This window comes from Rhynchophorus ferrugineus, unplaced genomic scaffold, assembly GCF_030347505.1.
Source record: "Rhynchophorus ferrugineus isolate W39M unplaced genomic scaffold, kcgeb_rfMv2 rfM8, whole genome shotgun sequence".
Lineage (NCBI taxonomy): Eukaryota > Metazoa > Arthropoda > Insecta > Coleoptera > Curculionidae > Rhynchophorus > Rhynchophorus ferrugineus.
Window position 1 is genome coordinate 6583690 of NW_027472587.1, and position 24759 is coordinate 6608448.

Consider the following 24759-nt stretch of genomic DNA (forward strand, 5'->3'; position numbering starts at 1 on the left):
GTGCGGCCCGTATGAGGAAACATAGGAATAAAGAAACAATGATTGAAAAGAAGATGCGCTTTAGACCCCGAGGTCAGCTATCTAGTCTAGGTGATTTGACAAATGTTCTAACTAAATAACATCCTAACTAAATAACATTTCGAATAAAATAATAATTTCGAAAATCGGTCCACAATTGACGGAGAAATCGGCGAACATACGTTTAAAAAATATATACAACCAAACATATAATCTCCGACTTTTTTTCGAAGTCGGTTAATAAATATAACTTCAGCCGGCTTGGTGGCGCAGTGGTAAAGGTAACATGACGATCCTCTTACTGTTGCGATAGCCGCGGGTTCGAATACTCCTGGGGCATGGTAATAAATTTATGTTTGTGAATGTTTAATATTTGCAATTGTCCTAGGCAAGAGTATAAAATCCGACAAGGAAAATGTTCCCAGTCCCGCCAGTAACCAGGCTGGGTTAGACCGGATGTTTTCTGAGATGATTTCTTGGTCACTCGCCAGTCGGTAGGCTTAATGTCGAGGACCGTGGTTCGGAGCTCACGTTAAATAGTAGGTCCAGTCCAGATAAACCTATAGTTAAAATAAGTAAAAAAATAGAACTTCCCGATATTTTCATTGACAATGATTCTTGGGTTGGTCACTGATTATTGACTATTGTTTTGAAAACATCTTTTAATAATATATTTAAATAAATTAAGCTAATGGCTTTTCATAATGACATATTAGTAAGCAAAGCAGATGCTATATGGCAGCGGATACGCTCATTCATTAAAATTTCTCACCGAATAATAAACTGGAATGTAGACCAAGAGGTCATGTAAAACGTAGATTGACGAATATGACAGGATATGACCAGAACAAGTGGAGGAATGCAAGTTAACTGGAGATTGGGGATGAAAATTATTACAAGTTAATGGAGCTATTCGTGTCCGTCCATCATATTTGCATGATCTAGTATCGTTAGTCCTGTCCACTCGTTTGGCGTTTGGCGAGAATTGAACCTGGTGCAGAATCACGTTTTAATTTATCGCGAACACCCGAAGACCGTCTTAGTTCCGATGAAGTTGTTTCTTTCACGGTGTGATAATTAAACTAATTGAAAAGTTACAAAATCGGCTTAATAAAAACCGTAAAATTTTATGCTTAGTAATTCTAATTAAACCAATAATGGTAATAGTTCCAGTATTGTTGTTAGTGACAATTATTTCTCACGAAGGCGTTGTATTGTCGAGTCGTAAATAAACAAATTAACAACAAAGAAACGACAAAAATTGGGAAAAAATGTATTAATTTGTTTTAACGCTTTTATCAGAATTTTATTGATCTCATTTGAAAACATCAAATAGTTAATAATTCTATATAATAGTTTGAGTTTAATTTAACCATAGTTTACATTAAGGGGTTATATCAGTTTGGATACTTATTTTGGTCGCTTCACTTCCACGACCATCGTTAGCATCAAAATTAGTAACTATATCCACATATTAGTATATATCCTGAGAATTGATCAAATCTTTCAGGACCAATTCTAAGATTTTAAAATATCAAAATGTGTAAAATAGAGTTGCAACATACAAAAGATCCTGCTATAATGTCTGCAGGTAAAAACCATGAAGAAGCAGCAATGAAAACGTCAGTAAATACAATTAACAATTGGACCAAGCAATGGAGATTCAGTTTGAATGAAACTAAATTTGCCCACATCCACCAAACACATCCCCATCAGAATAAACAATATCCAAGTGCCATATGTTAACAGTGTATTGGCTCTCTAGAAGAAATTTTGCCCTGTCAATATACAATAAAGAACTGCTGTATAAGCGAACCTGGATATAATCCAGAAATTTCAGAATAAAATATTGAGGAGTGCTGTTAATATCCTGTGGTATCGTAGACCAGTAAAAAATTTGTCCAGCATCAGGAACAATAATTTATCAATTGAATTATCGCCATCAACTGAAGCAGTGCAGTTTCTCGACGATACGATGATCCACCTTTTGAGCTAGCGTAGTACATGTACCTTTTGTACACGTTAATATTAGTGTAAAGAAGTTGATGGAATCTCTAGGATTTTAATGCGAAAATCATTGTTTTTTTTTTGTAATAATTTAGGCTTCTATAATTTTATTGAACAAGTATTGTTCAGATTGTAATTTTTAGTAATATCACTGAGATATTATTTAACTATTTTAAAAAGTAGTGAAATCGTGCAATCAATCAAAGATTTGCGACGCCAAGGTCATTTGACTGACAAAATCATTGATGAACTCTCAATTGTTTACGCTTGTTACTAGAAGGAATACTGAATGTATTGAAAATGATGTGAAATTGCATTTGGGCGACTTTATACATATATATATATATATATATATATATATATATATATATATATATATATATAAGAAGATACAAGGTTGCAGTATGATAGTGCCTGATTAGAGTTGACTCTTGATGCTCTAGTGTGAAGACTATTGCTTAAAATTTTTTCTACTTTTATATGTAATGTTTAATATTATGAGTATATAATGGATGAAATAATAAATCAATGTCAAATAGACAAGAGGAGAGACCAGATAGAGGGTATAGAAATATGGGAAAAAATAGAAATATCGGTAGGAGCTTTTGCAGATGATTTAAGTACAGAAAATAAATGAAAGTATTGGAAGCCAGGAGATGAAATGAGTACCAGAATGGGAACAACAATTAATTTGTACTTTGCTATAAATAGCAAGTTCATTAATCTAAAGGAAATATCAATCAATACAAAATGTAAAAATCAATTTACACACCAACCATAACATTCGGTTGCGTGACGCGGGAATGGACAAAAATAGATAAAATAAGATACAGAAGAGTTAGAGGTGTAACAAATATGACAAAATGAGAACGGACATAGAAGCGTACATAGAACGGAGACAACTGACTTGGTGAGGACACTTATAGCACATGGAGGACACAAAACAAGTAAAGGGAGAGCTAAGTGAACCTGGGATAAATGTATCAGATAAATACTTCAGAAGAGAGGCTAGAAGACTTTGAGATCCGACATATTTTTTATTTAACATTCCAAGGGATCAACTCTGTGTCTGTGAAATTGCATAGTGCATTTTTTAACTATTTCGACTAGTCAAACCCATATAAATATAAAAAAAGAATCCAAGTATGATTCTAGGTGTTAAGGGACTTCCATTGTTTGCCATGGAGGGTATTTGATAAAGGTTGTATTTTATTTGGGGGCTCACAAATCCTATCTTTTCAAATTCGTAAAATTTCTGAACTCCTTATGGCTTATTTGATCCATAAGTATATCAGAATGTAATTTAATTGAAAATGTAGTCTCGAAAAATTCTTGTCTTTTGGGAAAAACAGATATAACCCCTTAAGTACACTGATAAACGGTTCGACATCAATAATATCAGTTGATGGAAATTTAAAACTGAAAAAACCGCCTCGAACTAAACCTATTACCGCCCGAATTGGATGGAAGTCCATTTAAAACGTAAAACAGAAAATATCGTTCGATATTTCTGACAGAAACTGATTTCGCGTCGCATATTTATTGTTTTCTCCTCGATCTCGTGTCGGCTTTATTGTAGGAAACGGAAGATGGAAAGCAATTAATAAATCGGTCTGTTAAACGGTTTCTTGATGCTGCCGGTTGGGACGTGTGAGATTGGAAATGTTATAAGTCGTAATTGTCTACTGTATGATGAAGTATTGAGAACAAGAGAAGAGAACCGTTATAAAAGTCATTAAAAAAATGTTATTTAGTTTTGTCGCGTAAAATGTTACCAAGTCGGCGATAGGTGTCAAAGCCCTTACAGTATTAACAACATTCTTTGATCTATAATAACATTAATATAAAATATTAGAATTATAAATTAGTTCATGTTAAAAATATCTCATTTTATTCCAGTCCAAACCAAATGATGAGACATAATCTGGTTGTACACTTCCATTTTTATAATGAATCAGTTGTTTTTTTAGATTTACAATGCTATTTCTATAATAAATATGGGGTAAAGTGATGGACAATAATGTACACAATTGTTAATGTATGCAATAAATAATGAATGTTTAAAATATCCCTCAAAATTATTTTACTGTTCATGTTGGTCCTATTAAACTTTTGGGCCTGAGTTCTTCGTGGTTTGTATTTTTCTAGCATCTTCATCCTTTTCACAGCCCTTAGTAGTATTTATTTAATACCTAACAAGTAATACCTAACAGTGTATTGGCTCTCTAGAAGAAATTTTGCTCTGTCAACATACAATAAAGTACTGCTGTATAAGCGAACCTGGATATAATCCAGAAATTTCAGAATAAAATATTGAGGAGTGCTGTTAATATCGTGTGGTATCGTAGACCAGTAAAAAATTTGTCCAGCATCAGGAACAATAATTTATCAATTGAATTATCGCCATCAACTCAAGCAGTGCAGTTTCTCGACGATATGATGATCCGCCTTTTGAGCTAGCATAGTACACGTACCTTTTGTACACGCTAATATTAGTGTAAAGAAGTTGATGGACAATAATGTACACAATTGTTAATGTATGCAATAAATAATGAATGTTTAAAATATCCCTGAAAATTATTTTACTGTTCATGTTGGTCCTATTAAACTTTTGGGCCTGAGTTCTTCGTGGTTTGTATTTTTCTAGCATCTTCATCCTTTTCACAGCCCTTAGTAGTATTTATTTAATACCTAACAAGTAATACACTAAGAATTTCCAACCATAAAGATAAGAGTGCATGGTTATTGAATGCTACAATGTATAACTACCAAAAACAAACCAGGAATCCTACAGCTAAGAACACATTTAACAATAAATAAAATAAAATATAAATAAAAACTGATGATAACCTGTAACAACTATACCCCCTGGAAGAAGCAATAATGGACCATAGGTCAAGGATAATAGACAAAAAGTAAAGCTTCTGGCTAAATAACTAGATAAATAGTAGTGTGAAAAAGCAAACAGATGAATCTTAATCCAGAGAAGCACCACTGATATAATTACTTGAAAAATGTTAAAACAATTGCTTAGAAGAGCTACAACAAAGTTTGCTAACTTATTTAGAATGAAATATGCACCAGCATACTGTTAAATAGTGGAAGTGATTATGATTCGAAAGCCTGGTATGCAACTGAATGATATTAAATGCTACAGAGCTATTTCTCTATTGCTCTCAATGCTCTGCTATTGTTTTTAGACTACCACAATCCTTCGACAAAGTTTGGCATGAAAATTTGATATATAAACTAAATAAACCACTAAAATAATGGATTAAATAGAGACATTGGCTTCTTCGAAGAAAATCCAAAATATCAGTACATAAATAATCATATATAACTGTAGGGTTGCAAAGTGAATGCAACGAAGAGTTTTTGTAAGTTTAGTGGTGCAAAAATCACCAATAATAAGATCAACCTACAGTACGAAAATTATGTCAATCTTTGAAGGTCAGTATCCTCCAGTTTTTATTTTAAACAATTTATTCTGCTTAGTAGTTTTCAATAAACTTTTCCCACTTCATTTTTCCACACATTTTTCATAAAACATGGAAAGTAGAAATGCCGATTTTATGTGATTCTTGTCCTACATCCTGCTTGATGCGGCGTTAATTTTAAGTGGATATAGTCACCGTGTTACGCACCTGACGTCGACCTGGTCATAGAACAGCTGCTTTTCTTGTTTTATTTCAACAATATACAAATAAGGAGTGATTTTTATAACATATACGTGCAAAATAACGTTTAACATAAGAAAATAAACTAATACGACATTGAATTAATTTAGCAGGAAAAAGTAGCGAACTGCTTATGTAAATACTGTTATAAAGACAAATATTTGCAGTGATAAATCATCTATGAAAATACGAATATACGCTATGAAACACTTGGTCATAGATACTAGCACAAACATGATTGTTACTTATCAAATTACCATTTTCGAAAATACTTTTAAGGTAATTTATGTCCGAAAAGCAACCTAAATTTCTCTTCTATCATCCTCCTATAAATTTAATGGTTATTACTGAACCGAACCGAACCAAACTTCCACTCAAGAAAGTGGCGGTGTATCAGAAACATTTGCAAATGTATGCTGCATATGAAAGTAGTTTCCAACTGAAGACGACCTTGAAATTTGCTCTCATTGAATAACTAATAATGTTCGGCCAATGCACGAAAATAATACAATAGACCGTTTGATAATTGAATGGAGATTATGTTGATGTAGAATTGGTTAGAAAAAATTAATTCTTGTTTTACTTGAAACAATTATGTGAATATTTTGTATGTTAATTCAAGCTGCCATGTTGAAAAAAAAGAGAAAAGTAAAGAAGAATGTATCGTTGACTAATGGTGGGTAGAATTCCTTCCTTATCGGAAACTATTTCCGATCACAATGAAAGTATTTCAATAGAATTTGTATATTTTAAGACCAGTACATAGGAGAAATAATCTATACTCATTTTATTTACTTTACATTACGTTACATTTTAGCTATTATTTATAGTAAATTGTTTAAAGAAAAAATAAACATAATATATTTTCATTCAGTTAGTGGTCAAATGTATGTTAAAAAGTAAATACATTTAAAACTCAACAGTTCTTGAATAAAAAACTCAGAACACAGTTTGCTAGAATATTTTAGTTTAGTAGTCGTAAAGGTCCTGATTAAACAGTTTTTTCAAACCAAATTTAACTGAACTGTAAATGCTACAAAATCGACAAAGAAACGGAAAACTAACCATTATTTCAACTAAAACGTCCCAAATTTGAAGATGAGTGAGATTACCAATAACTAGCTAATTATTAATATATCCTATAGACCTATTTCACTGCATTTAAAAAAACTCTTGTTGAAAGGTTTAAACCCAATTATACGAAGAAAAAAAACGAATATTTCAGTTCGGTTTTATAAATAAATGTTTCACTAGATACATCGAATCACAGACCTCAATGGAAAACCCTACGAAGACAAAAAAATCTGTTCAGCTACATTTTTAGATATAGCTCAAACCTTCGACAAGGTTTGGCATACAAGATTCGTTCACAAACTTATGTTACCAAAGCAACAAACTGAATTAAACTCCTAAATATCAGCCAGAATATGTAGTCAGACAAGAGGAAATCTACAATAAAAGAAGCTAAAGCAGGTGTAACACAAAGGTGTATTGGGTCAATTCTTTACCAACTTTACACATGTAATATTCCACAAATGGAATATTTCTCCACGGATACATTTACTGATGAGGCTGCTATATTTGTTGTTGGAGACAACACTGAAGGAGCAACCATAAAATTACAACAGATGAGTGACAATATAAATAACTGAAGCCTGATAAGGAGAATAAAAATTAACGAAAGCAAACCACTGAGGAAGCAAACCACCAAAGAGGTGGACTTGAAATATAAGAAAATGTATTGATTAATTGAAAAAAAATCAATTGTCCGTATATAAATTGATGTTGTGCAAGGTAGTAACTGTCAGGTACCAAATGTCACTCTGAAAATAAAGATAATCGCAATGAGACGTGACAGAGATACTTATTGCAACTTTTGGAACATTCGAGCAAGACACAGACTGAAAAGAATCAAACCGTTTGATCTTCTAGTGTAGTGAAATGTATTTGACAGAAAAAAACAGCAGTGTTCAAGTAAGGACCGATGAGTTCTCGTAGGTATATACCTAGTTTTTAAGTTACTGGAAAAAACAAATTGTAGGTTAGTCGACAACGACTAGTATTATTTTAAAAAATCAATATCTGATAAATTTGCATTGCCTATACCGTAAATTGTTGGTTTTTCACAATTTTTTAATTGAAACAGTGTCATCTGGACAATATTAATTTAGAAAATGTATAGAATATACAACAGTTCTGTATAATAAAATTTTTAATGAATATATAAGTTGGAAAAACCTCTTCGGTCATTTAAATATCTTATTTTAACAAGACTAATTATTTAATTTTTAACAAATTTACCGTAATGAAAATAGTTTTCATTTACAATTGTTCAAAAAACGCCATCTGGCAAATCTGGACAGAAACAGTTCTTTTGTTAATTGAACATTTTATTATAGTATTTATACAGCTTGTATAATTCTTGTATGTATTCTTGTATTAATTCTTTAAGAAATTTTGCTCTCTGTGCTATGATTAATCAATGTGTTATTATATTTCGCACCATCTAATGTATAATATATAAGTTATAATAAGAGTATATATATATATATATATATATATATATATATATATATATATATATTAAGTTAATGTATAAATAATCATAAAATACATGTGACGTTGGATTCGAACTCGCAATTATTGCTATAGTAGGATGACCAACTAACCATCACTTCAAGACCGGTATTTTCGGTACTATGCTGAGATAAATTTCAATATATTTAAAATATTTCAGAAATTTAAGGCAGTTGTAGGTATATACTTAACTTATCAATCAAACATCGACCGTATATGATTATAATGGAATAAATAAAGGATATTCTTTTCTTTGCCTTTTGGCTCGAAATCGAGAGCTTCACAATCCTTCTCACTAACACTCTGCTAAACCGTTCCATTCTACCCTAGAATAACAACCCAAGCCAAGCTTTTGCATATTTTTGCAGTATATCTTTATTGATGGGAACTTTCCGAAAACTTTAGCAATTTGTATGGAGTTTTTCTTCAGTCTTTTGAAAATAAAGTTATTGTTTTGATTAGTTCTCACAAAAAAAATATGATCGTCTGCTTTTTCCTTTAGTTGTGTTTGGAGACTTTTCTTTTTGCACAAGACACATGGACGGTTGTATGCAGTGAAAAAGGCACTGATGGTACAACGATGTAGTGGAAAAGTACCATCAGTTGTAGTGAAAACTACGTCATCTTTCAGCGATATTAGGTGCTTGTATGTCTTTTAATTTGAAGAAGATTGCTGCCGAAGCCCTTCAAACTCTTTTAGTTTTTAAAAAGTTTATAATAATCCTGTTCTTTAACATGCCAATTATTGTTTTCTTTTTATTTCAACGGTTTAAAAGTGGTGTTTTTTATATCAATCACAAAAAATGACATTGGATGATACAAAAATAACTTTTAGACAGTTTAATAGTTAATAAACTAATGATCTACAGACGTTTACCTACGATTAAAAAAAGGAGTGAAAATGGCTACAACACGAATTGACTGGAAATGGCCTTTTGAACTGTTTCAACGTTGCGGTTTCATTGCTTAGCAGGTAATAAGAGGGCAGTTTTCTGTGGCGTATTGTGAATGACAATAAAAAAATGAGCCATCCACATTGACACCGAAGTGGAATATTCTTGCTTGCGGAAAAGTCTTGCCCAAGAAATATGGTGGGACATATCATCAAGGTATAGTGTATTTCGATCTACTAAAATTGAATGAAACTTTTAGGTTATGACTGCGACGTAAAAGTTTACCAACGTCAATTGAATGATATATTGTCGCAAAAAAAGAACCAGCAAGAGTGAGTAATAGACACAAATTTATTCGCAACACTTAGCTACACGTTACTAAATTGTGAAGGATACACTGTTGCAGCTCGGATGGGAAATTCTGCCACACCGTACTCACAAGACGTTGCGCTTTCTGATTACCACTTTCTCAGATCGATGCAGCATGCTCGGAATGCTGAAGAAGTTTGAAAATTGGTCTATGATTGTTTCGCTGCCAAACCAACAGCATTTCTTTGACAAGGTATGTTGTCAGGAAGATAGGGAAAGGCTGTAGAATGTGATGGAAAATATGTAAACTAATATGTATTGTACTAATTTTTGTCAATAAATGCCCTAATAATAAGTCATTTAAATTAATATTTTGTTAATTGATATGGTAAGAAATGTAATGATGTAAGTTACACGATTAATATTAAATATTTGTAAAACGGTACGCATATAATATTTTGTTACAAAATAGTTACTAATATAAAATTTCCATTACCAAATAAATTGATTTACACCATTATGTTTGTTACCGTATAAAATTAACAAATATCGGTATTAATATATTATTTCATATCTCTACGGTCTATTTTAAGTCTTTCATTTGGTCCGGTCTTTTGGAAATGTGATATCCCGGCGATCCTAATGACCTTTCTGTCGCCCTGAGCACTGCTGCTACCAAGCTGCTTTTGTTGGCAAAGATAGATAATAATGCTTCAATAGTATTTTTCAATAAAGAGCTGCCAAAAAGCTTAATACATGCTAAGTTAGAAAATAGCTGTAGTACTCAAAGAGTTTTTCTCTTTTATTGTTTCAACATGTTATTTCAGTATTTATAAATATTCTAGTTATGAAGTTTTGGGTAAAATTGTATTGTCTACTTATAAATAATTGATCAAATAGTGTTTTATATATAGGGCTGTAAAAAAGCTTAATACATGCTAAGTTAAAAAATATCTGTAGTACTCAATAGTTTTTTCTCTTTTATTGTTTCAACATGTTTTTTCAGTATTTATAAATATTCTAATTATTAAGTTTTGGGTAAAATTGTATTGTCTACTTAAAAATAATTGATCAAGTCGTATTTTATATATAAGGCTGTCAAAAAGCTTAATACATGCTAAGTTAGAAATCTCTATAGTACTCAATTTTTTTTTCTTTTATTGTTTCAACATGTTATTTCAGTGTTTATAAATATTCTGATTATTAAGTTTTGGGTAAATTTGTGTTGTTTATTTGTAAATAATTGATCCAATTGTGTGAGTAATTACTTTCCGGTTCTTGTAACAGATCACAGTAGAATTATAGATTTGTAATATTTTGAAAATATCGAGTTTTGTGACAGAAAATGTGCATTTGTGATACTGAAAGTCGGCGATCTGCTGGTAGAAACTTACGGTGAGTATGCTCCAATCATAAGAGCATGTGAAACATAATTTCTACAATTCAGATGTGGTGATTTCGAGGTTCAAGGCAAAAAACGTGCAGGTAGGCCGAAAAGGTTTGAAGATGCGTAACTGCAAGAATTATTGCAGAAACAGCAAATAGAAACTCAAAAACGAATGAATGATTACAAGCGATGGGAAAGATCCAAAAGATGAATTAATTGAATGACAGGCGAATAGAAAATCGAAAAATTGTCGGTGGAATGCTGTTTCAAAGTTATGAAGGCAAGTCATCTCTGCATCGAATAGTAACGGATGATAAAAAATTAATTTATTTCTAAAACAACAAGCGAAAAAAAAGTGGCGGTTTATCGACTGCAAAGCCAAATCGTAGTCGCAACAAAATGTCTGTGTTTGGTGCGACTAGCTTGGTGTCATATATTATGAACTGCTGAAATCTACCGACAACGAATTATCGAAAAACGTTCATCATAATACGCGCAAAGATATTTTGGAGCGTGACAACGCATCGCCGTCTTATACAGTGAAACAATTCAAAGAAGTTTTGAAATCACTTGGATGGGAAGTTTTATCACATCTGTTGTACTGTCCAGATTTGACTCCGTCTGACTGATACCTTTTCGCATGGATGGGGCATTCACTCGCAGAACAGTACTTATGTGCCGTAATAAAAATCGCTCGATATATGGTTTGACTCGCAGGAGGAACTGTTCTTTTGGAATGTCACCCATAAATTTTAACTACCAATCGTAAATAACGTGTTTTCTTCAGCTAAAAAAAAAACTGGAAAGGAATTACCGACTCATCTAGTGGGGCTAATAAAAAGTTTCATCAACGATGAGTTAGGAAATCCATCCTCAACAGTTTTTGTTTTAACACGGTATTTCAGTATTTGTAAAGATTGTAAAAATGTATGTTTGATGTATACGCAATTCGTTAAATGTAAATATAGTTATAAAGAACACTATGACTAATCTGATTTGGTAATACTATCACTTTATTCAGTAGAATAAAAATACTTTTAACGCATTAAAAAAATAAAAATACTATCCTTACCACTGGGTATCAGAGCCATCACGTCTCACGTCCTCATAGGCACCTCTGACGCTAGCTGCATCCAAGTTGGTCGTGAGGGCCCCCTGGAAAAAATCAAAAACAATATCTTTAATGGACGTATCCAGACGATCCGATGATTCGACAAAGAGTTCGCATGAATGTAGTGAATAACGTCGACACTCAGCATTATAAATTCCCCGACGGGGTGGTGGAGTATTTTAAGACCGGTGCGAGCGGAGCTTTCTATTTTCGTTCTCCAGCCATTAGCCCCAGATGCGGGGCGACAAAGAACCATATTTATACACGGATCTGGTCAAGTTGATAGGTTGCAGCAATGAGGATTCTTTAAAATTAGATGGTAAACGTAAATAAATACGAAATTTTCGTCGATTCTATTAGTAGTTGATCGTTAATTTGTATGTGGAAGACCGCGGAGGAACAAGAGCTTTATTTGTGTTATGCGTTTCTTTTTAGGAATACCAAATTGCCCAGGAGTATTTCGGTAACCAGAAAAATAAACAAATACACGATCTATTTTCTTTCTCTATAAATGTATATTTAACATAAATGTAATAGAATTTTCTTTAAGCTCAATATATTATGTTATGTAGAAAGAAATTTATTATATATATTGCTCTATTTTATACTTTCGATTTTAAATTATACTTTTAAATTTATATCTTCTATTCGTTAGTCTCGCTAAAACTCGAGAACAGCTGGACCGATTTGGCTAATTTTGATAATATTTGTGAAAGTCCAGGGAAGGTTTATACGGTGAGAAAACATGGAATAATTACGAGGAAAATAGTCAAAACAACAATTTATTTTCCCGTGCAAAGAGTAACTGTCATTAATAGTTTCATTTTTCAATTGTCACAAAAGATCACATTTTTACTAGTTGTAAAACATTTATTCTAGAAAATTTATTTTGTGACTAAGAAGGCTTCGTTAGTCAAGGTTTATTTGTGTTTTGTGTTATTGTGTTACTGTCATCAATAGTTTTGTCGGACCTTGAGGTATGTCGAAATTTACATCGTGGAATAACAGCAGCGACAACTAGAACATGATAACGAATAGCTGGCAACCCCGAGACATTTATCTGGGATGTTATTGAAGGGTATTTCCATCATTCAGTAACCGACCATCGTTTGGTTTAGACGTGCCACCATCGACTGCCCAAGCCTCGCCTTCGGGTAACACCGCTGCCATCCGTTTTATCTATTTTGAATTTTCTAAATTTTTTATATTGCTAATAAATAACGGTCACATAATGTAAACACCACTGTTTCATTTCGTATTACCTCCATTCACTGAGCCATATCATTTTACCCCAAAGTTTAATTTTTCAAGCGTTACAAACCCTCACATTTTTGCTAGTTGTCAAATATTTATTCTAGAACATTTTGTGGCTAAAAACGATAAATCCATGTTAAAGTTATCGGCCATTCTTATCAAACCGCGATTAGAATATATAATGTAAACTATTATTTATTAATATAATATAAACACTGAACACATTTTCTCGACACTGACCGTTTAATATTTTAATACGACTTATATTTCATACAAATGTGTATATTTTGATTTGATAGGTACATCGATTCGATATCGTGAAAAATATATGTCATATAAGTCAAATATATGTCAGCATATATGTCAAATATGAAATTGCCACATAGTTCTATGTATACACATAGTTCTATATATATTACACAGGACCATTTCGTGCTGTAGTAGATATGGCAGGTGTTATACCATAAAAGTTTTTCGGTAACATTAAAGTTTATCTCAGAAATAAGTTAACACAATATTAAAGAATTTTAGATACAAGGACACATGTATCACTTATTAGGAACGCTGTTATGTGCAATCCGGATGTAGGAATTCATAGGCCTTGTGTTCATAATTCAACAGAGAAGCTAACTATTATCCAAGAACTGCAAACGTTTCTTCATCGGAACAACGATTTCATCAAAATACTCAAAATAGTATTAGATTAGATACAATAAGACAGCCATAATATGGTCATCATACCTGACAAAATATTTCACAATAAATAACCATATTAATAAGAAACAAGATACAAAACTGCTGAAGGAATTTCAAATATGATTTTGAGCAAGCTTGAAACTGATAGCCTAGATATAAGCAATTGTAGAGGTCAAGCATAAGATAATGCTGCTGTTATGGCTAGAGGAGGAGGTTAGCAAAGAATTAAAGAAATAAATCTCAAAATTCAATTCGTACCTTACTCAAATCATTTATTAAACTTGGTTTGTTTACACACTGTCTCAAGAAAATTAGATGCAAGAATGTTAGCATTTTCCTTTCTATATGTCCTGGGCTTCTGACAACCGCTGCTACATGAAGCCAATGATACACAGACATATTTAAAAAAGACTTTACATTAGACTGCCAGCTCATTCAATAATTTGGAAGAGGTGTTGATAGAAAAACGGGAGTAAAGGGAAGATGGTACTGTAAGTTATGCAAAAAATAGGTGTGAATATTCTTCACAATTACCATAAGCAATGCCCGCTGGAAGAGAAATTAAAATTGATCAAAAACCATTTAGACCAACAATGAATAGTTTAAGTCTAACCAATCTAGTTATGTTGTCTAGCAAAAAATGTGTGAATATAAAATGTGTAATAAAATATTTTGCTCTTAAATCTAAACGCTTAAAAAGTTTCGCTTTTTATTCTAAGTATATTATTTTTAAATTAAAATATAAATGAAACAGTATTGTTCTAGTTCCAATTAGAAGTCGATGTGTGCTTGTTAATGCTGGGCATGCGTATAATAATATTTATGATTATATTGTAAAACATATTTTCAAAAAACAGTGTTCAGATAGACTTACTGTTTAAGAATTCTCAAATATGTTTTCAAGGATTCTGCCACATATTACTAAAAAACTAGCGATATCTATTGAAAAGCAACGAGATATAATCAAAGCGTAAAAATTTAGCTGACATTATCCAACAATATTTTATTATGTATTTTTACTTACTCAACTACATTCAGCTTATCAGTTTCAGTATGTGACATTTTTATATACCATAAACCACAGTTCCACTTGATAAAATATGACTTAAGTCCAGAATAGGATTGATATGTATTAATTTTAATGTAAACTTAAATGAAAACCGTTTATAAGAGACACACCAGCTTCAGATATCGTAACCATTTGGTTTATTTGGTCAATATTTTAGAGAAACAAACCTTAACAGGTCAATTGAAAAGTCCCCGGCCTGACACATAGATGGCGCTACTAGAATTAAATACATATGTTTTTTAGTTAGCCCTAACCCTCAAAAGATGCGTGTATAAATTTGACAGCTATCGAATTATTATATGGATGTATAGTATCCAAGAAATTCCAAATTAAAATGAATCTGAGGTCCCAGAGGAAGTATAGGGTGTTTCGTTTAGGATAGATCGAAGTTGTATAGGCAGCCATGTTAGCGCTATCTGTTTAAAGTCTATGTCTGCGGTGTCTGCTTGGAAAGCGACTCTGATTTTGGACAAAGAATAATCTTTACCATCGAACATATTTATACATACGAACGTATTTATGAATGAAAGGCAATATTACTACAAAATGTTGTAGCAAATTTTAAAGTAATTATAATTCCTTCAACATGAGTCATAGTGCGTAACTGAATAACCGAATGTTTTGAAGTAATTATTACTCCAAGGGTTTTTTCATAATAACAGTTCTTTTCATGTCACTGAAGTGATCTGTGGTACGAAGCCTTCTTCTAGCGTCAGATCGTGCACATAATCGTGTCCAATTCAAACATTTTCTACACACTTTGTGTTCTTTTTTTCTTTCTTTACAATTTTGTTAAACATTTTTCAAATAAATTTTCCTTATTATCATGAGACCTTATTATCATTTGTTTTTAAAAGTTACAGAATGCTGGCAGGAAACTGGGAAATCAAGTGCATAATGTACTGTGAATGATACCAAAATTGACGAAAAAAAATTGTATGCATCGTATTAAAATGGATTTATAAAAATGAGTTTATTTTCATAGTTATGTCGAGATTGACAATGTATTTGATAAAATATAACCGGAAAATACAGTAATCCGCTATGATAAGTTGAACACTAATCGTTTCGAATTACGTCAGTGTTCAATGACGGATGCTATAAGAACGTCGGATGCGGTAAAAAATGTCGATATGTCGACATATCTTGTTATATATTATAATATATATTACAAATTTACTACCCCAACCAAAAAAAGGTCCTTGGTCTGAAAAATATATCTCTATTGCTGATTTATTTCAAGAAAATATACATATACTTTTATCGATTTTATTGGATATATCGATCCATTGCATCCCAGGCTTCATCATGCCTGGGATGCAAACATCTACAATTCCTGGTCTTTCAACGATTTAGTCACTTATACACCTCTTATTCACTTTAGATCTCATAATACACGAAATAAATAATTTTGATAATTTCGCCAAAATTCACTGTTTACTATATACGATATCAGTGAAAGTATTAAATTATAAAATAGAAAAAAAAGCATTTTTTCCTTGAAAGCATTACTGTATTCAATTAATACAATAAAACGGTTTGAACTTAAATTATCGAAAAAACTAAAACAAATTTAGTCTAGTTTCAATTTATCAGTCTTCAATTACATTATTACTGAATAACAAGTATTCAGATTTTATTATTTCAAATAGCTACGTTTTTTTAAACATAAATTGACAGATAATAGATCACTAAAATAAAGTTATTATAGTCGTCTGATATCAATAATTGTATCTTTAAAAAAGGTATTTTGAAGCCATAAAAAATTGAGCGATGAGGATTCCCTCGACTTACTCTATGTATTCCAACAAGCCAACTGGTTTAAAAGATTTCAATAATAGTTTGTGTATTGATCTACCAGTTTGGAAGTAATCCATAATTAGAATTTCTTTGTTGTCTCAAAAATTGACGCTATAAGTTGCTTAGTCGATTTCTAGAAACAAACTTGCTTTAACAACGAAGAACCGAGTTCGCATCGCTCCTCAGCCTCATGTTTTAAGTTGTCCCCAATATATTTTTGGTTCTTTGATTCCATTGAGCATACAAATTGTTTACAATTTGAAATAAAATTTAATTTAAAAATTGTAATTGCATTGTCGATATTCACTGTTTATTTTTTGAAGAAATTTTTTGTCGATACCTATCTAAACACACTCAGAAACTTATAGTAATATTGATGCGTCATATAAAAACTTTTTGGTTTTTAGAGATACTAGAGGACCAAAAAAGTTTGATGACAGTAAATTGCAAGAATTATTGAACGAAAACTCGGGTTAAACTCTCAAATAACTTATGTAAATTAACTGTAACAGATGTTTACATGCGATAGGAAAGATTCAAATGGAGATGGCATATGAATTGACTGAAAATGTAACTTTTAGTAAATTCAACATCGCGGATTCATTGTTTACCGTTTAAAAAATGGATCTATTGTGACAGCCCCAAGTGCAATAAGTCATGGGTTGGTCCAAAATAGTCATCCACATCGGACCAGAATACTTATGGCCAGTCTTGCTGTTCATATGGTATGGTGAGCAACTAAACCGAATGAAACCGTTACTGCAGATGTCTACCGATGTTAATTAAACAAATTCAAAAATCGATGATTACTATTTGTGTCAATCGAGGCCATGCTGCCTTGGCTTGCACACGGCGAAGATGGTATCGCCATGTTAACAGAAAGATCCGAAACAGCGCAAAATTTGTAGAAAATGAGGGAAAATATTTTGTTTAATACATATTGTACCAATTTTCACAGCAAATGCCCTATAAGAATCAATATTAAAAGCCTATTTGGACCTATGGGGTGCAAGTATGGGGTTTCACTAAGACATCAAACCTAGTAGTAATCCAACGCACCCAAAACAAAGTTCTACGATTAATTACCAATTCCTATCGCTACGTAACCAACGAAGAGCTGCACGATAACCTTGGAATCAAGTGGATACACGAAGTGATTCAAGATTTCGCCTTAAAACATGAAATAAGATTGCTAAGTCACAGTAAAGTGGAAGCGATACAGCTACTGGACAACACGCAGCAAATCAGCAGCTTGAAGTCAACCAAACCACACGAACTTGTTTAGTGTGTAAGTGTATCCTTAACTTTAGCTTAAGTAGATTAGTATTATTTTAATTTGTGAAATACATACTGATGAATTAATCCCGCACTCGACTTGCTTGTGTATTAGTGTAGGTAGTAATGAATTAATTCGTAAATTAAGATTGTACTACGCATATCTAATGTATGGTGTATTTAATTAAGAAAAATGCTCTTTAAAACTCAACTAACTATCAGAATACATGCAAGCACCAAGTATTAAAAAATATTTAATAGATTTCATAAGTCATGGGGATCTTAGGCGCTTGAGAGCTGATAAATAATTATACATGTTGATGTATATACGTGTTTTCTCTGTGAATGCATATTTGAATCATAATAATTAAAAGCATTAGTGATATAAGCAAAATTTCTGGTGAGTTAAGCCATATTATGTATCTAATACGTGAGTCATTGGCTGCATTTTTACGCCATAATGCACCCAGCCAAATTTACAACTACGCACAGCTACCGCTGGCCGTTTATTTCCAGTATATGTATGATTCATTCGTCTGAAGAACCGACTTTGTGATTTATGGCCCACTCGAGTGCACTCGAAATTGTTCTGCTGCCCCGTTCGGCATTCAAGTTCGGATTTTTGGCGACTCTACATCCTCTTGGAGATAACGTAGCCGCGTTAGACGCGCTAATCGATCGGTTTGAAATCCATCCGCCTTTTTTATAAGAGTTTTCGGTGGTTTGTCAGTTCCCACTGTCTAGACTAGGGATATACACTATGTATCGATGTTTTTTATCGATATTTTTCTGTTTCGATGTATAGAAGGGCATATATAGGGAATGGACAAAATATATGAACACCTGACATATACACAATATTTATTTGTTAATAAAGTGTCGAGTCATCCTTTGTTTTTAAAAGAGCTACATTTCTTCGCGGTATGGATTCATAAAGTGTCTGAATAGTATAATAGACCGAAATATAACCTACAAAACTTGACATGTCAACTTAGCAATACATATGCCTCGCATAATTTACACGGAAACAGTGTTTGGAATTAATAGTAAAAATTAACAGTAAAATAAAAGATTTTAGTAAGAGAAATAAAAGTGTTGACTACATTTCCAATTTATTTGAATAATTTTTAACGACAACTACGCAGCGAGCAAGAAATAAGTTAAAAAGTTTTTAAATATGTAATTTTATGGCAACCTTGTCCAATATTAACTTTTAAATTCTTTTACATTTTTATTTAGTTGAGGTAAAACCCTCAGTTTTACATAATATATCAAAATGCCTGTCAATTCCTTTGCAATGATATTTGAATGAATGAAATTCAGTTTACTTAAAATTTTGTCCGACGCCAGCTATTACTTTCCCAGTGTTATAGCATACCTATAATGTTTGGTATACTCATAACATATAATGCCAAAAAAAGGAGACAAGGCATCAACTTCTGACTACAGACCTACCAGCCTACTAAGTTCCATTTCCAAGCTTGCTGAAAGAACAATTCTTTATGCTCTTAATGATTTTGCGAAGACAAACAATATCATCCCAGATGAGCAATTCGGGTTCCGCGCCAACACTCAGCCGTTCATCAGGCCCATTGGCTGGCCGCAAAAATCAACTGTGCTTTTAACCGACGTGAAAGACTTGGAGCGGCCTTCTTGGACCTAACCAAAGCCTTTGACAAGGTTTGGCGCAAAGGCTTAGTGGCGAAATGCATCCGATTAGGTCTACCTGATGACCTAACAGCTCTTATCAAATCATTTCAGTCAGGACGATCGTTCCAGGTGAAGATTAAAGATATTCTCTCTAGCCGGAAAACCATCGACGCAGGAGTTCCACAAGGCTTCGCCCTGGCACACGCTCTATATAATATTTTTCTTTCAGATATCCCTAGGAGACCACAAGTTGAGGCAGCTTTTTATGCAGATGACACTGCTTACTTTGCTTCTTCAAGTGTAGCACCGCACATCCGAGGCAGACTCCAAAAACAACTCGATGAGACAGTCCAGTGGTTACATTTCTGGAGGTTGCAGGTCAACCCACAGAAAACTTAGGCCACCTTCTTCCACAAGAGAGTGCGTTTTGCACCGAGCATTTCGCGTCTTAAAATCGAGAACGCCGAAATCCCATGGTCAAAAAAAGCCACCTATCGCGGTCTGGTCTTCGATCGCAAATTTAGGTGGAATTCCCACATTCAAAAGTCCCTCCATGAAGGTCAAGGTATTGTAAATTTGCTGTTCCCGCTTATCAACCGGGCCAGCAGGCTTCCTCTCTATACAATCTCTCCTATACAAGATGCTGGTTCGATCAGTCGTTCTATACGGCTTCAGTGTCTATCTAAAATACGTCTCATCTAGCCAGGTGGAACGTCTTCAAGTCTTTCAAAACAAAATTCTTAGGAGAATAATCAATGCCCCCTGGTTCGTCAGGAACAATCAAATTCATAGAGAAACAGACGTCCCCCAAGTTCACGATTTTATATCCGAGGTTTATTCGAGATATTTCTCCACTCTTCGTCTCTCGGACAATAGATGTATTACCGAGCTGGGCGATATTTTAGGCCAATAACTCATTCGGCTCTTCGTGGCCTTATTCTATCACAGCCGACACTTCCCCGTCGTGCTCTAACTCCAAATTGTCTCGACCTTCTCCGGCGAGCGATTCTCATGTACCGCATGAGCGTGCGTGGTGTGATAACGACGCCACGTCCTTGCCTGGCCCTTGTGTCTCTTAACGGTGTCACCGGTTACGGGCACCCTCCTTACTAACAGCAAGAAGTATCAGTTAGGGTCATTAGATCAGCTGATAGGGTGGGGTTCAGTGGGTAGTCCAGAGGTAGTCTCCACATAACCAGTCCAACTCGCTTATTCCTGCGGGTCTTCCCGACTAGATATTCGTAACAGGATTCCCCTATCCTGTTCCAGGCCAAAAAAAAAATGCAAAATGCTTCTTATTGCGCAATCAGATTTTTACTTCTATTTCGACAATTTGCATTCAGAGCTTGACTCAAACATCTGAATTTCAATTTATCGAACGATATCCGATGATGATTTTTGTGTACTTTCATTTCGACGTTTTTTTTTTTCATTAATACACTCCTTTTAAGTTTTTGAAACTACTCCTGACGACTTATTCCTCTTGAAACATCAATGTGTCTCATCTGCAGATTTCTTGAAATTAAAGGGTCCTGACAAACCGGCAGAACAAGTTGGATGTTACAGGCCTATTGCTCTGCTACCTGCTATATCGAAATTATTTGGGAAACTGCTGTTAAAACGCATTAAATCATCTACAGAAATACCAGATTTCCAATTTAGATTTCGGAATCATCATTCGACAATCGACCAAGTGCACAAAGTAGCAGCGGTTGTTAAAAAGGCATTCGAAGAAAAGAAATACTGTCCTGCAATATTCCTGGATGTCTCACAAGCTTTTGATCGGGTATGGTATTTGGGATTAATCTACAAAATCAGCAAATTGCTACCGCGGAATTACTGTCGACTGCTGGATCATATATTTTCGAAAGAATATTTAGTCTCACATGGCATTCTCAACACTTAAACCTATTTCGACTGAACACCAGGTAGTGTCTTGGGACTATCCCAACCACAAAAGAAACAACACTTGGAACATTGCCGACGACACAGTTATAATGGCAAAAGATGTATCTTTATCTAAGGCTATAGAAAAAATACAAGTAGCGGACAGCAAGATATACAAATGGAACAGAGACTGGAAAATAGAATTTAATAGCTCCAAATCTATCCATGTTAACTTTGCATTGCGGCGAACTGAATATATCGGGATGGTAGGTTAAAGTGAAAACGTCATGTCAGAGAAAAAGCAGAGCAGATTAGACTCAAAGTCAAGCAACTGTACTGGATAGTCGGAAGATACTCTCAACTTGACCTAAAATCAAAGAGATCAGGTTATCAGTCAATCATAAAGCCTATTTGGACCTATGGGGTGCAAAACTGGGGTTGCACTAAAACATCAAACCAATTAGTAATCCAACGCACCCAAAACAAAGTTTTACGATTATTTACCAATGCTTATCGTTACGTAACCAACGAAGAGCTGCACCATAACCTTGGAATCAAACGAATACACGAAGTGATTCCAGACTTCGCACTAAAACATGAAGTAAGTTTGCTAAATCACAGTGACGTGAAGCAATATAGCTACTGGACAACACGCAGGAAAGCAGAAGATCGAAGCGAACCAAGCCACACGAACTAGTTTAGTGTATAAGTGTATTTTTAAGTTTAGCTTAAGTAGATTAGTTTTATACTATACATAATACATATTGGGAAATACATAATGTTTTATTAGTCCCGCACATGCCTTGCTTGTATATTAATGTAAGTACAACAGAATAGTAGTAATAAATTAGTTTATAAATTAAGATTGTACTAAGCATATCAAATGTAAGATCAGTATTCGTCAGTATAAAAAAATGCACATTGAAAAAAGTAAAGACTGCAAAAACTATGGAGGAATAAGTCCTCTACTAATTGTTGGAAAAGTATTATAAATGAGAAAATTATACAAATGAGATTTCAAAGAGATTGAAATGAAAAAAAAACTGAGATGAGCAAGAAGGATTTAGACAGAATCGTGGTTGTGTAGACAACATTTTCGCGCTCCATCATTTTGTAGAGGAAAGTGTCAGACTTGAAAGGCATGCAATCGTTTGCAAGGTCATTTTTAGTGATTTTCCTTGTTTTCATTTATGTTAGCTCGAGCTAGTGTTCGAGTACGAAGTGATTTGTTAAATCCATTTGAAATTCAATCCAGTGTTTGCCAAAAACATGTCGCCTATCCACTGCTCTTTAACAATGAAACTTATATAAAATATATGTGGGATTTAACATAATGCTATAAACTTCTTAACCGATCTGATGTACACTGATGATAACACCATATTCTCTATATTAGCACAGCAATACGGCTTGAGAATCAATGAATCAATGTATTGTAGTAAGACCAAAGTATTGACAACCGGTGGATAAAAGTGTTATTATAAATCTCAACGGCTTCGAGTCAAAGCAAGTGCAGGACTTCAAGTATTTGGAATCAGTGAAGCAGGAGAAGAGTGCGTGTGGAAGAGAGCAAATATTACTATCAAAGCTAAAATCCAATTAAAATTATTTCAAACCCTTGTTTTGCCAATCCTTTTAAGTGGCTCCAATATAAAGATACTGTTAGTGTCTGATATCTGTAAGCTTTGAGTCTGTCAAATGCGATGCCTAAAGCAAATACTACATTTTCCCCTCCGATATCAAGTTAGAAATGAAGTAATTCGATTAACATTCAACAACCACCATTTTCTTTGAAGTGCGCGAACAACTTTTGTTGGTTTGATTTGGAACCATTTAGAATTTTAATTTGAAATTTCATTTGCTTTGGTTCATCTTGGAACACCCATACAGTCGACTGCTGCTTACTTTCAGGCTCATACGAATATATCCATTATTCGTCACCTGTCACGATTTTATAAAAGTCTTGCGAAGCACCGCGATTGAATTTCTTAAGCATTTCTTTGTACCAATCGACACAAGCCTTTTTTTGAGGGATTGTCAAATTGTGTGGGATCTAATGCGAACATAATAATTAGGGATGCCTCAATCTCACAATAGGTGACATGACCATCTTGCTGTATCATTTCGCACACACCATTGATGTTTTCTGGCACAACAGCCGATTTTGGAGAAGATTGCGTGTGGAAGAGAGCAAATATTACTATCAAAGCTAAAATCCAATTAAAATTATTTCAAACACTTGAAAATCCTTTTAAGTGGCTCCAATATAAAGACACTGTTAGTTTCTGATATCTGTAAGCTTTGAGCCTGTCAAATGCGATGCCTAAAGCAAATACTACATTTTTTCCTCCGATATCAAGTTAGATATGAAATAATTCGATTAACATTCAACAATCTGTGAATCGGTAAAACATTTGAAAATCTAAAGACACATATTGCAATGGTTTGGACATTTCTGTCGAATAAAAGATTTCGAATCGAATTCGTCGAATTACCCACACACTCGTGTGACCAAATCGACCTTTCGGATGGTAGAGATAACTCATATTGTTTGTTTAAAATAATATTTTTTTGTTATTCCTACTCTGAATTCATAGATTAATAATTATAATTACGAGCGTCACTATTTATATTTCGGGAATAGGAAAAAAAAACAAATAGTTAAGCTGCGAATATATTTTTTTCAAGGTTTCGCCACGATGATCGATACACTTTTACATACGCTTAAACCAATTTTCAAAGCATTTATTCCATTCCGAATGAGGTATCTTCAAAACATTTTGAACGCTTCAATAGCTTCTTCGTGCGGTGAAAATCGTTGACCACGCAGTTTATTCTTTACGGATGGGAACAAAAAGAAGTTATTGGGTGCCAAATCAGGGTTGTAATGCGGATAACCCATCAATTCGATGTTTTGAGTGCTCAAATATTCTCTTGTTTAAGAGTTCACATTGTCATGATGAAGAACAATCCGGCGTCTCTTGTTTGTTTTCCTTATTTCACTTCTGGCAAACCAACGCTTGTGTACCAATCAGAATTTACTGTTCCACAATCCTCTAGAGGCACTGCTGCAATATGCACCATTTTCTTTGAAGTGCGCGAACAACTTTTGTTGGTTTCATTTGGAATTTTAATTTGAAATTTCATTT

General features: G+C 33.5%; 1 protein-coding gene across 3 annotated transcripts in view; it reads right to left on the reverse strand.

Moving 5' to 3' along the window:
* The window catches only part of LOC143200929 (uncharacterized), a 64401-nt gene that overhangs the window by 20518 nt on the left and 19124 nt on the right, over positions 1-24759 (reverse strand). For all 3 annotated transcript variants that reach the window (XR_013006850.1, XR_013006849.1, XM_076411724.1), the window contains exon 2: positions 11941-12023. Coding sequence is in view for 1 of the 3 variants with exons in the window: in XM_076411724.1 (XP_076267839.1) it covers positions 11941-12023 (83 nt within the window). In the remaining 2 variants the exon portion in view is untranslated. The remainder of the gene's footprint in view (positions 1-11940; positions 12024-24759) is intronic.